The following is a 14,169-nucleotide window of genomic DNA, read 5'->3' as shown; positions in this document are numbered from 1 at the left end:
ACGTTTCGGGTCATTTTCTGCATTCCAAAACTTTCCATATTTACGCGCCATACGTTCATTTCCACGCACACAGAACGTACCGAAACTGGAAATCACGTTTTGTTACATATTTTGTGTTCCTGACACTGTATTCATATCAGAAGTCACTCTTTGTGCCATTACCGTGCTCACGGGCGTCAAGCCGTACGTGTACGCATGCGTAAATCTTTTAAAATGCTGAAAATTATTCTTTTTTAAAACACTAGTTGTACAGAATATTTTAGCATATTATGAAACTTATCAATCAGCACCGCGCACGCTTTATAAGGGTCAAAGTATAGCGGATCACCAAACTCGTCTTTAGTGACAAGTTCAAATCTAGTTTACTATATATTTTAATTGTATATAAGGTATACATATTATTAATCTTTCTTCAGTAAATGGGTCAATAGAACTTTTCGGAGTGACATTCTTATTCCGTGGGTGTGTTTCTATTGAAAATCAATAAACAGTTTTCTTATCATTGGTTGATAATCGCAGATAAGCACAGCATCGCAACTGTATTTCGATTTCAAATAGAACAGTTTCAGGTGGTTGATATTCTACATTCATGAAATCGTCATTATGAGGGTCATTAATTACTAGTTTTGTAACTAAGAAGTTTATTAAATGACGTTGTGATAGTTTAGCAGATACTGGCTTTTGCAGTGGTCCCAAGTAGGAAGAAGTCACTTATAGGAGATTTTGTTATAATGAGCTTTCTTTGAATACTAACTTTATATTTCCCTGCATGGTGATAACCATCGGCATTGCTTTCCATCAGACAACTGATAATAAAGTAGTAAAAACATGCAGATATTATGAATATGCAAAGATGGTTTTTTCCCCCTGGATTTTCCTGCTTTCTTGCAGGAGTGTGCAAGACTGTTCCAATTTTTCAATAGCCTCCCGCAACTTGAAGTAGGCTTGGGACCCCTGCTTTTGTAGAAATTGACACATTAAAATGAATTATTAATTCATTCTCACAGAATGTTTTACATACACACCTTGCCCATTAATAGAGCATCAAAAGTATGTTGACTGTTAGTCTCAAGGTTGCTTTGAAGACTTCGTAGTTGCAGCCAGAAACAAATCACAAATATTTTCTCCTTGCGTTGCATAATTAGTTCTTGTTCAAATTTATCATATTTCTTGAGCTCCCCTTTTGAGTCTTCTTTCTTGAACATATTCTAAACATGTAGGCAAATGGTAACTGTCATGCTATGTATTGATAATAATGGTAATAACAACATAAATACCTATGACAATTAAAAAAAAAATCAATAAAAAATATAATGACTAATATGAAAATAATAATAATATTGACATTTTTTAAATATATATAACTTTATTCAAGGCATACAATGACTTGACAATGTGTTTTGTACGTATGTTCATTCACCACCACCCTTAAAAGTCAGGAAATACCATTAGAGCTACCAACATTATCAAAGCATATTCAAATTTATTATTTTTGGTCAGTTGACCATCCATGTTCGGCACAAGTGGTATGATGTATCCTGGGGGGGGGGGCATCGGATAGTTTGAAAATAATAAATTTTATTGTTCTAAAGCTCTGTGCCCACTATCAAATTTCAAGTGACATATTTGTGTGATGTGGACCTATAATATGGGCATGGTAATGTCATATTGTACCCAAATATGTTTTAGTTTATTTGTTGTTTGTTTGTTGATTTTGTACCTTAATCCGAAATAATCAACAAATTGGATGTCCAAAGTATTTCTAGGGAACAGCATACCTCAACGTTCATAAACATTACTCACCTTGTCCATCAAGGCATCAGCCATACTCCTTTCTAAATTCTCATGTTGTGTCTCAAGATCCCACTTATGACTTAGTAATTTCTGAATCACTAATCTCTGTGATTTGTCCTCTTTCATACGTTGCTCAATTTCTTGTTCGATTCTAGCCTGATTTTTCTGCACTTCAATAGAGTCTTCTATCTTGGACATCTTTATATAGTACTGTACAGCATATGAGAGAATTAAAAAAGTAACAACATAAAATATCAACAAAACCTACAATAACAATTCCTAATACAACATACGGATTTCAATTAATAATATTAATAAACTATATGCAGTTAATCAATCCATCGACTTTATAAGAATATTATGTGATTTTTATGTGTAGCAGTATTTGTTCTTATTGGAGACATTCTAAACAAAAATTGTGGTGTAATGTATACCGCAAGCTATGAAAGACTTGCTCCTAGGGATGAAAGAATGTGTCAATAGTGGAAGACGGTGTAATAAGCATAGGCAGCCGAGAATGGTAAGCTTGCGGTCCAAGCGGAGGGAAAGAAAGAAAAAGAAATATTGATTGCCCAAAACGCTTAAGAGGTTACTTCCGGGTGTTTAGAAAACAAAAAATTACACGACAGTAGTGTTGTCTCTCGATGTGCCAAATACATTCTTTAATTGTTTAGCAGACAAAGTTGATATTAATTTTGGACACATTAGTGTTCTTCCAATTGAAACATTTTTACTGATAAATCTTTCCAGAAAATTCAGCTATGGCTGCAGCCTGAGGCATTACCTCTTACAGGCTGGACTGATGTTCATTTATTGAAAAGATGGCCAGTCTGGATTATCTAGGCCTAATCAGTAGTTTTTTTTTAGTTTACAAACACAACATTTTTAATGGTTGGCCGGTTATTTTTACCCGTAAAATCAACGGCTAAAACAGCTTCTAGAGAACACTGCATTAATATAATTATTTTAGTAAACTGTGGGTTTTCCTAGGTTCAACATGAATCAATTTTCTTCTGTTTAAAAGCATGGCCCAGTTCTTCCTGGCGGAAAGCCTTGCACACTTCTTTCCACTCTTTCTGCTTGAAAATTTAAAAATAATTTCATGAAGGGGAGGGTATGCACCTATTCCAACCTCATTGATACAGACCTGCCTATTTTTGATACAAATTAATCTTCAATTTAACAATTTATTGGGGGTAACCATTCTTGTTAATACTAAATTTGTGAGTGGTTTCTAAATAGGCATATATACAGTAGATCAACAGGTGATACAGATGAAGATTTAATCGATGTCAAAACTGTGTTCCCACCCAACTACTGAACTGGATCTGCTAATGAATATTGTGTATTTAAAACAAATATGATATTACAAAGAAATACATTATTGTTACAATAGTATAAAAATATGAATTACAACAGATCCAGGAAATGGATAACCTAATCAATCAATATTAAAACAGAATTTACACACCAGTTCATCTTCAAGTTCCCTTACACTATTCTTTTGTATCTCGATTTTTTGATGAACTTGTTCTATCTGTAAACATATAAAATATTCTATATATTGTACATGACAAATTTATGCATAAAAACAGCAGAAATCTTCTGAAACAGGAAATTAAAAATTTGAATTTTAAACTTAAAACATGACAACATCTTGGGTAAAAAAAAAACAATTGAAAAAGTACTGAAATTTTCTTTTTGTCATAAAACAAAGTTCGTCTTTTTCAATTTTTACTATTAAGTTAAACCAGGAATATTGAAGCAAGTCAAACTTACTGTTGCATGTTCCCTTTTAAAATTAATTAAAACTCAAACTTTTCACCAATAACATGCATCCCACCACCCTTGTCTTTTCAATTAGGCTTTAAAAATAATTGAAAATATTAATATTACAGGGGGAAAATATTTTTAATAATACCTTAAAACTGCTAAAAATTTTCATGAGTAAAATATGTTTTCCAGAGTCAAGTATTATTATGATATGCAATCCCAAAAACATGCAATGCAATTGGACATTGATTATTTATGGCTTTTTTCCGAATGAAATCAAATAAATTGAAGTTACCAAACTGTAAGCAACGAACTGATGTTAAGGTTATAAGTTGTGCAGCCCTTGCCTTCCTATCAACAACTTAATTAAAATTAAATTAATGTACCTTTGATAAAAAATATTTCCAAGAATAAGATGCAAAAATTTGCACCACATAAGTTTACAAAACAACAACTCACCTCATCCGCCAAGGCATCAGTCAGACACTGATCTTTAGTACCGTAGTTGTATTTAAGACTTTGTAGTCGCAGACTGAAGAGAAACACTAATCTCAGTACCTTCTTACGTTGCATAATTTCTTGTTTGATTTTCTCCAGACTTTTCTGCTCCTTTATCGATTTTCTTTTCTTGAGCATCTCCTAAACATACAATATAAAAAATGCAACTGCCATGCGATTATAAATGTCAAAGTTTTTAAATAACAACAAAATAATGATAACACAAAAAATAATGTTAATCTATATTATAATACGCTTCAAAGCCTAAGATCACAATGCAAAGTCAAGGTCCCCAATAAACGTCTAGGATTCGAAACCTACCAGTCTGAAAAACTGTAACAACATAGATCATCAAGTCTCAATCTCTCCCGAAGTGAATATCAATCCATATTTCAAATTAATTAAGGGGAAAACATACAAGATACTTCATGATCTTTCAACTACATTTCTGACATTATGTAACTAAATAACTGAATGAAATAACATGCAACATACAACCTATATTCTTTTAGTGGTCATATTGTTCTTTTCATCAAAACTAATCGCAATGTTCACATACTAGAGCGCAGCCTCTAGTATCATTAATAAGAGTAATAATAAAGTATATTCTTATTATACACACTAATACAATTAGAAAAACATAATAAAGAAAATAGGCTCCCAGTGGGAACATGTGTCTATGCCCTACACTGCCTTAGGTATTATTTTTACTACAAATTTCCACAATCCTCATGGGAATTCGGTTATCAGGAAATGTGTGGTATTGTTTAATGTTGTGACTTTTTATTGAACTTTCTAGGGGGTCTTATATTCATTTTTATCTTTAGCTCATGACTCATACCATCATTCCTCCATACCGGATTTACTCGATCTTACAGGGTTAACTGCATAGACAACAACAACGTAATGTCTAGCCCCCGAGGGGGCATAGACACAAAAAAGCAAATGGATCAATCAATCCATCAATCAATCAATCAATCAAATGTACATACCAATTCAACTTTAAGGTTCATAATTTTCTCCAGTTGTATCAGATTTGTTTGTTTAACTTGTTTTATCTGTAAACATAATATATCATATATTGTACATGTTAAATTATACCCTACACCTAGGGAAAAGTTTGTAGCAGAGATTCGTTTATAACTTTGTATTACACATATACACACAATCTCGCCTCTGGGCCACAAGGTGTATTGTGTTCTAATGTGACCCTTTCAAATAACAGAATACAGTGTATAATGGTTGTAAAGAAAATCACTAAAATATTACAGTTGTGTAATCAGAAGTCCCAAGTTGGTGAAGTGAAATTTCTGTGCAATTTGTCGTTTATTGAAGTGAAATTTCTGGGTTATTTTTTTGGTGTATTAACTACATGTATGACATCTGGGTTATTTTTTTGGTGTATTAACTACATGTATGACATGTTAATGCAACGTGTGTCATGCCGTTACCAAAAGCCATTACAAATATTTAACTGAAACAGTAGTAGTCCGCTTTTTGTAAGTGCAAACAAGGCAAAATGAGTCATTTTATGGTTTTATTGAATATAGGTGGTGATGCAAAGGCATGCAGTTTTTTAAATTAGGTAACCTAATTATTTGAAGAGAAAAATGTTATTTAATTATTGAAAATATACACTTAGTAGCCATTTTGATATTCACAAGGAAAATTATATATTTTCTGGGAAAAACTGTAAAAATTCTTGGAATTGGGGAAACGCCATAAAAATCTGGGAAACCCGCAAATTTCTGTGAACTTGGGAAGTCTGTGTAATTCACTTGTTTTATATTTAACTGTTACATTTCACAGTATTGGTTCTTTGGAAAGAAAGAAATACATAATAAAAGACCAAAGACCAGTGAAACCTTGTTTAGTAATTGTTTGAATTCTAGTAGTGCACATCTACGATTGTAGATGAAATATATACCTTTCCATATATGTGAGGTCTCCCCACAGAATGAGTCTCATGGTTAGAAATTAAAAAATTGAGTTTATATTATATTTGGGTAGATCACATTATAAGATTTCATTTGGTCTTGGAATGGCTTCCCTACTGTAAGTAAATCCAGAGATGTGAGCATTTAAAGTTTAGGTGTATAAGAACCACATTTTGAGAAAATCAGCCTCAAAGATAAACTAACCTGTACAAATAATATGACTAGAATTACAGAATATGTGCAGAAACACTGTTTTGGCAAGAAAATTCCCTTTGTATACAATCATAAAATATAAATATGAAGTTATTAAAAAACATGAAAATCAAAATTTTGTAAAAATGTTGACTTTGGCCTGTTTTGGTGAATATCTCAATATGATTTCACTAACGATGCTCTCATTTCGTGGTGAGACCTCACATATATCAAACTAAAGCTTAAATCTTGAAAAGAAAAAAAAAATTCTTCTTTAGGACTACTATATTTGTCTATGTTTTGGTTAAATTGTACACATAATGGTTATGATTAAAACTTTTAAAAGTTTCTAAAGTTTGTTCATATTTTGAGTAGAAAATATTTTTTATCTAGTTAAAGTTAATCTATATACTAATATCTACTGCTAACCTTTTCTACTTGCTCTGTCTCAGAAGGTGTTTGAAGGTTTTGTTTTTCACTGAAATATAAGATTATCAGTTAATTGAATTAATAATAATTAACAGATATTCCATTTAGATTTTCTGACAAGTAATTTAGGTGAATCATAAATTAATAACATTAAATACTAATTAGTGGGTAATGTCATATAATTAATGAGTCTCAACTACCAGCACCAGTCATTTGTGAAATTCCCTTGCTTGCTAATTTTTTGTATAAACAGAATGAAGCACATTCAGTGCCATAAAGGTTGCTACACACAAATTCTGCTGCAACCGAGAAATTTTTGAACGCTCAGCTGGGCCAGGCACTTCTGCTAATTGTAAACATTACGCTGTCAAAATTAAGTGGAATGGTATGCATGCACTATTGCAGTGGGCACACAATCTAGTTTCAATACCTTCACCATCATAATCATTATTACTTTCTCTAAACAATGAAATTTGGCGTGCACTCTATAACCACAAGGAAAAGGCGTGTTATAAATGCCAGTACCAGTAACTGTTATTATCGTTTTAGTATATACAATATTATTTGTAAAGCGGATCATACCATTCATTATTGGGTAAATCCTGCTGGCAATTCACTGCAGTAAATGGATTTGTCTCTACAAAACAGAAAACATTAGATTATCCTGAACAAGTAATTATAATAGAATACTTACTTCAAATGTGGGGGTAACGCTGCCCTGACACTGTGGTGACAAATTAGTTTCACTAAATTGGTTAAAAAACATTAAGTTGCTATAGGAAGAATAGGGATTAGTCCCGCATAATAATTTTCGCCAACCTAAGTAACACCCCTGGGTTTTCTGTTGGAGAAAGACACTATCTATCTCATGACCATCAATCTTGTTTTCACAATAGAACACTCCTAGAATAATATCAACATCTTGAAACTTACTTTGACTTAGTTCAGCTAGCTGTGTGGTGTATGTTTCATCTCTTGACACCTCTGGTGTTTCCAATTTTATCTTCTCTATTTTTTTAAATTGAAAGAGAATAATAGGCTCAAAGTCCTTTCTTAATAGCTAATCTTAATCATCAAGTAAGATACTGTAATTTACATATTATGTAGACCAGAATACTAATTTAAGGCAGACTTAAAATGGTCTTTGGAAGTTTCTAGATGGATTATACTGAGGCTGCTGAATAGTAGATGGAAATCTTAAGTCAGCATTAATTGGATTTCACACACACAAAAAAGTAATCAAATCCATGGAAATATACTCGCACTATATTTTATAATATACAATATTTTTCTTACTTGGATTTGGTGGTTCATGTAGCTTGTGTTCCGCATCTCTTGTCGACATCTGTGCTGTTCTCTTAGAGGTTGTAGAGGTCATATGGTATGTCTCTTCTGGTGTGGCAATATTTAGCTTTTCTGGTGAAAGTGAAATTACTTCTCTAAAATTAACTACCATCTTATTATTACATTTTTAGCTTGAAAGTTTATCAACATCACAAAATTATGAATTACAGTACCTCCTTGGTTTCCACATTTTTCCCCCTAAAATGAAGGAAAATATTTGTCACTCCTCAGACAAGCAAGGGCCTCCGTCATCAAATGCCACTTGAACAAAAAAGTATAACTTGCTGCCAATCATTTGTGATGATATTTCTTACTTCTTGTGGTTTAATTTCAACTTCACCATCTTACACGTAAACACTAGAAGATTCACTTTCTTTTTCTTTTTTACCATCTTTATAGAGGGTGACCCTTTCAGCATATCCTAGAAGGTTGGCTGATATTCAAGGGGCCCTCCTTAAATAAATGAAATACAGTTAAACTTTAATAAATCCAATTCCAAATGGAATTGACTTAGATAAAATTTGACTTGCAGATCGTTAATTAATGAAAAACACAACAATTTGGCATGTAAAATAAGATTGAAGGACTTAAAAAATTATTCAAGTTAGGCAAGTTTATCAGAGAAGTCTCTTTATGAGGTTTAGGAAATGGACTTCTTTTTAGTCACGTGAAGAAGTCCCACTCTCACAGGACCCTGGGATTAGAAGGCAAGCACTAAGCTATTCAACTTCACTATACTTGTTCCTCCCCATGGGTTTCAACCCTGACCAGATGCTAAGGCTGCTCTTGGATCAATTCCCTGTTGGACTCTTTTCGGTAAATATTTGAAGCAATCACTGACTAATAAATTTGTTAGAAATTTTAATACAGCGTATTAATTTAAAATTTATTTTCATTTTTTAAATAAGTTGCGCATTCTCTTACCTTTCCATTCAAGTTTTCTGAGACCAGCTTCATATTGATCTCTGTCAATTTCTGTGGTCCACTTATCTAAAAAATCCTGCTGAAACTTCTTCGACACTAATAGCTTTGCTAAATGTTTAATGAGATCTTTACTTTTATGTATTTTCCATAAAAACTGTAAAGCAGCAGGATCCGATACAGTTAGATGAAATACTAGGCTTCCCGTACTTATGTTACAAACACTTGCTTGAATTTCTTGAAAATATATTGCAATCTCTTTATGCACCTTGATAAATTGCTTAAATTCTTCAAACTTAAGTTTTCCAACATTGTTTAAAACTTTTTCAAGTAAGAAAAGAGGAGATTCAATGTATTCAACAGGCTCAGTTTCAGACTTAGGTTTTACTGTCACATCAATTGCTGTAAATGAAAAAGAAAAAACACATAAGTTAATGTGACAGCTTTCATCAAAAACTTATTGTCATAGAACTTAACATATTCCTAATAATAATAATCAATAATTTATTCATTCATATTGCGCAAATTCCATTAAAATATTTTCAAATGCACATACAATGAAATAGACAAGGAAGCAAGTTTACAAAGAAAAAGTTAAAATTGGGAGCTAAAATTCAGGAAGCTAAAATTCAACAGCATATAAAATTCAATCAAAATGCAACACAGAAAATAATGAATTTAAAACTCAAATTGGTAAGAACATCACACGCACATAAAATTCACAAAATCAGATCACAACAACAGATTCAAGAAGCTTAAATTTAACAGCATATTAAAATTCAGTTAAATTGCATGACAGTAGATGTCACCCAAACATGGTGGTCCTGAGGTTTCAAAACACATCTGCGCCCTTTCCAAAACCATGTCTAAATCCTAGATCTGCCACTGCATACTGTATATTAATTATATAAGAAATGACATAGACTAACGAGTTACACTTTTTATTAAACATGATGTATATTTATATGAATTGCAAACAGGTGAGGGACTCTGCAAGAGAATAACTGCCCCAATCTGGACTGAAATAGGCATAAAATAAATGGTCAATAAGTAAAAAACTATAAAAAAAAAAAAATGAATAAATAAAATAAAATAAAAAGATATATATTCATTATGGGGAAAAAATAATAATCACTGCCTTTCAATTAATTAATTTTGTGTTAGTTTATGGTAGTTGCATTAGATACCAGGACCATTTTCAAAACAGTATATATATGCCCTGTATGTATATTACTGAAATGTTATCATAACTTAATAAGTTATAAAAAAAAATATATATAACTACCTAGGCAACTGAGATTCTCAGCGATAGTCCAAATTGCGGCATATACGCATTTAGAGGGGTTAATTATTTTACTTTCCAAATGTCCACTGATTAATCTCAGATAAGATAGTATAATACAAATACTCCATGTATCGAAATGCACGCAATCGTGTCGGGATTCGATATTTCAACATTAATTATGTCATCAGGAATGATGACGCATTATTAATGTTGAAATATTGAATCGTCACACGATGGTGTACATTTCGATACTTGGAGTATGTATTATACTATCTTTTCCAAATGTCTGTTCTCACAAATGTTTTTGTTAAATAGAAAAAAAAAATTTCAAATCTCCATATAAATCAACTATGCAATATGTCATTGGTAGAAATTTAAACAGAATACAAAAGTAAATTCTGGTCAATATTGTTTATAAAGTATTCTGGTACTAAGATTCCAAAATTTATTACTTAGACGAAAGTCTAAATCACAGTTAAAGACAACATTTTGTTTCAATTTATTAAAATATTTCATCATTATTATTTATTTGTGTATTCAATAAAAAAAAAGGAAATGCATATATAGAAATAAAATTAGTTTTGTTTTATACATATCAGCAACATCTGTACAGTTTTCCTGAATAGTTTAAAAAGATGAAAAGCAGAGTGTTACCTACCTGCACAATCTGGTGGAGTACATCCGCTTTTAGGTTCACTTTCTGTAAGTTTGATAAGAAAAGACTAAGATAATTGAATGAATGTCTTTTATCTATAAAATCAATCACACCATGACACTGAGAGACAGATTGGCCTACATGTATCTTTCAATCGGTTGGAGATCAATGTGCCTTTGGTGTATGGAAAAAAAGATAATTGAGACAATTATTACTAACAAAAAAATAATATTAAACTGTATTCATAAAAAATATGTGTCTGAAGTGCTATTGGATAGTATACAAATAATGAATGTTTATGAGTACAATGGGAAAAATATTTTCATGAGTTTAAAGATTGACTGTTCCATTCAACGAGAGGCAGAGCGGAGTTGAATGGAAAAGTCAATTTTTCATCTCAATATTCTTTCCATTGCACAAATAAAAAACATTAATTATTTGTTTTATAACACACATACAATAGATTCTTGTCATTTTATATTTTATTAAATAAATCCACCTTTTTTGGAGATTCTTGTAATTTGATATTTTATTAAATGAATCCACCTTTTTTTGGAGATTCTTGTAATTCGATATTTTATTTTTAAAAATCTAACATTTTTCCAAATGGAACAGTCCAGCATCTTTTTAACCAATCAAAAGATTCTATTAGGTTGAAGTCAAATCATATCCTAGGCGGCATGCAATGGGCAAAAACGGATGAAAAGCAAATGCACGTATGGAAATAATTTTCTGCGATGAGTGACAACATGGGTAAGTAACCAATGTCATGTGATACGAAATCAACCAATCAAATGACAGGGATCTCTTTAGGTGTGTTTATAACCACTACTGTATTACTAAACCTCATAATTATTAATTAGGTTAAACAACATTTCATTGGTCAATTCCACATTAATATGCATTTTACTACTTTCTTGTGCATGCACATTTGCGCAGACACAGGGAAATAGACTACCTGATATCGACTACTGCGTGGTGTATAATATTCCTTGCATTTTTATGAAGAGTATATTGCATCATATTCCACACTAGACCAACGCCTTTAAAGTCTCTTTGAAAGGACAGTGTGTCCGCTAACTGAAATACTGTACAAAAAGAGTGGTGAAGGAAATAAACCAGGGACCAAATTTCTAAAAGGATCTACACAGTTCAGCGCACACACAGTGGGTACTGTATACCACTAGTTTACTGAACTAAGCTATGCTGCTTAACTTAAGGTTAACATTACATACAATAGGTTTACCAAGTGCTTCAACAGCCGAATGTAGGCCAAGATCCCTCAGTTTTTTGATGAATGACTCCATCTTGTCGGCACAAATTATCCTTTGTTTTTCAAGATCCATAATCAAACTCCAGCTGTCTGTATATTTCTTTACTGGAGTAATATAGTAGCCACTGATTTTCTCAGTATCCTCCAAGCACAGCGTTTTTGCAAGATTTATTAGTCTTTGTCGGTGGATTTCAAGTTTTGATATATTCATTTCCTTTACATTTGGGAATGAAGGTATTCGTTTTTTTAACTCCTTTACCAAGCCAAAATGGTTAGTTGCAATAATTGTATCATATATTAAGGAAATATCCGTTGAATCTATATCACCAGAACTAATCAACAATTCCAGTAAGTCTCTTGTTTTGTCTGCTTTATGCACCTCAAACTTATTAGGCACGTGATCTGTGTACAAAACCTTCAGGGCACTGACTAGATTATGCTTGTCATACCAGTCTGAAACAACTGACAAAAGCTCCATGAATTGTTCTTCAGTGATTTCTGTATCAGGTAGAAAATTAATATCAATATTCAATTTAAGTCATGGATTTAAATGGAAATCCTACATTAGAATAAATATCAACGTAAATTTAAAATTTAACTATAACATGAAAAGGTCATAAAGAATGCATTCCTTTAACTACTTTTATATGGTGCCTTTTAAATTTTAATTTTTTTGTGGTTGTTTTAAGATTATTTTCATAATATTGTATTTTTATGTAAAGTGGAACCAAATAAATTCAAATCAAATAAAAAAAAAACACCACCTCACATGACATTTTTAATTGAATTTAATTTTTTTTTTATCCTAGTGTCCAAGCACTCATGGGGCCAAGCAAATTTTCTGTTTGTCACCCACTTCTTGACAGTGGCTATTGTTAAACAAGTCTTAAACCAATTCTTAATTCTGATTGGATAGTATTATAATCCAATCCACACATACAATATCATCCATTTGAAATTAGGTGCGGTTTAGCCACTGCCTATTTCATTAACAACATTGCTAATGGCAGGCAGATCAATAAAACCAACTCTTTCATAAAAGAAACGATAAAAAATTCTTTTACCCTTAATCTTTTCCACTTCCATAATGCTGCTATATGATATCCTTCTACAATTGCTGTAATTTTCTGAGGGACAGACATTCATATTTAATTATTTTGCTTTCAGAGAAATATTACTTAGTAAAATACTTAGTATAATGCTTAGAATGATACTAGTTAGAACCTTCATCAGTGAAATTACTGTATCTCCCTCGTAGACGACGACTTCTTCCAACTTGGGACCCTGTCTGTTTAGGCCAACTTAGGCCTACATTCAAATCCACGCCAGATATCAACTTCAAGTTATCCTTATGTTTCTATGTTGGCTTAGCTATGTACCCTAATGAACTTTCGCACCTAGCTCTAAGCAGGGAGTTTTCACTATAACAACTCCCTGCTCTAAGCCTAGGGCCTAGGCCTAGGCCCAGGGTAGGCCTAGGCCTAGGTAAATTTCAATACTTAATTTTTTTTACTCCAATGTTTTTCTCACTCTCACAACATATTTACATGATTCAACCACTCACAAAAGTACGTTTTTCAACAACAACAAATATACAGTACAGTATTTCACAATTACGCCGTTTTTGTGGTCGCTAGCTCAGCGAGCTGCCAGCGGCTACTTTTGCGATAAAACTAGATAGATGTTTACAAACTTTCGAAGGAGCATGGTCACAAAGCGGCCGCGCTCAAAATGTATGAAACGCCTGTAGCGCTATACCAATTGATTGATTGGATATTCCTTACTGTCTGTAGGCCAGCGTTCCAGTGGCGGCGCCAGCGGGGTGGGGGATGCAGCAGGCTCTTAAGTCTCCCCACCGCACAGGTCAAGCCCGCCCCCCCCCCTAAATAGGACAGAGCTCGTAGGGCAGTCGGACTAAAAAAATATAAAAATAGGCCCACGCCGCAAGCCAACACATGTCTGTCACAGTCTGAAAGTGTCATTTCTCGGCATCCAGAGGTTGCTATTCTTTTAAAAAAAATCTCATTTGGGAGGGAGAACCCCTCTTAAACCCTTCCCCCAGCTCGAT

General features: G+C 32.6%; 1 protein-coding gene across 3 annotated transcripts in view; it reads right to left on the bottom strand.

The window, feature by feature from the left end:
• LOC117109353 (myosin-9-like) overlaps positions 1 to 13,818 on the bottom strand; it is a 22,244-nt gene extending 8,426 nt beyond the window's left edge. The window contains exons 1-14 of one of the 3 annotated variants that reach the window (XM_033251657.1): positions 13,666 to 13,818; positions 13,166 to 13,228; positions 12,075 to 12,599; positions 10,832 to 10,873; positions 8,892 to 9,290; positions 7,920 to 8,039; positions 7,557 to 7,631; positions 7,206 to 7,260; positions 6,624 to 6,672; positions 5,058 to 5,123; positions 4,027 to 4,206; positions 3,266 to 3,331; positions 1,804 to 2,004; positions 1,026 to 1,208 (exon numbers count right to left, since the gene is read on the bottom strand). In XM_033251657.1, the coding sequence (XP_033107548.1) occupies positions 1,026 to 1,208; positions 1,804 to 2,004; positions 3,266 to 3,331; positions 4,027 to 4,206; positions 5,058 to 5,123; positions 6,624 to 6,672; positions 7,206 to 7,260; positions 7,557 to 7,631; positions 7,920 to 8,039; positions 8,892 to 9,290; positions 10,832 to 10,873; positions 12,075 to 12,599; positions 13,166 to 13,187 (1,983 nt within the window). In that variant the 5' untranslated portion in view covers positions 13,188 to 13,228; positions 13,666 to 13,818. Of the gene's footprint in view, positions 1 to 1,025; positions 1,209 to 1,803; positions 2,005 to 3,265; positions 3,332 to 4,026; positions 4,207 to 5,057; positions 5,124 to 6,623; positions 6,673 to 7,205; positions 7,261 to 7,556; positions 7,632 to 7,919; positions 8,040 to 8,891; positions 9,291 to 10,831; positions 10,874 to 12,074; positions 12,600 to 13,165; positions 13,229 to 13,648 lie in introns of all 3 variants that reach the window. The other 2 variants (XM_033251658.1, XM_033251659.1) reach the window with 2 other exon arrangements.
• Positions 13,819 to 14,169: the final 351 nt, after the last annotated feature.

The sequence above is a fragment of the Anneissia japonica genome, unplaced genomic scaffold (genome assembly GCF_011630105.1).
Source record: "Anneissia japonica isolate Jap-2015-1 unplaced genomic scaffold, ASM1163010v1 scaffold288010_len917306_cov203, whole genome shotgun sequence".
Classification (NCBI taxonomy): Eukaryota; Metazoa; Echinodermata; class Crinoidea; order Comatulida; family Comatulidae; genus Anneissia; species Anneissia japonica.
Note: the sequence above shows the minus strand (reverse complement) of the source record. Positions and strands in the feature narration are given on the sequence as shown.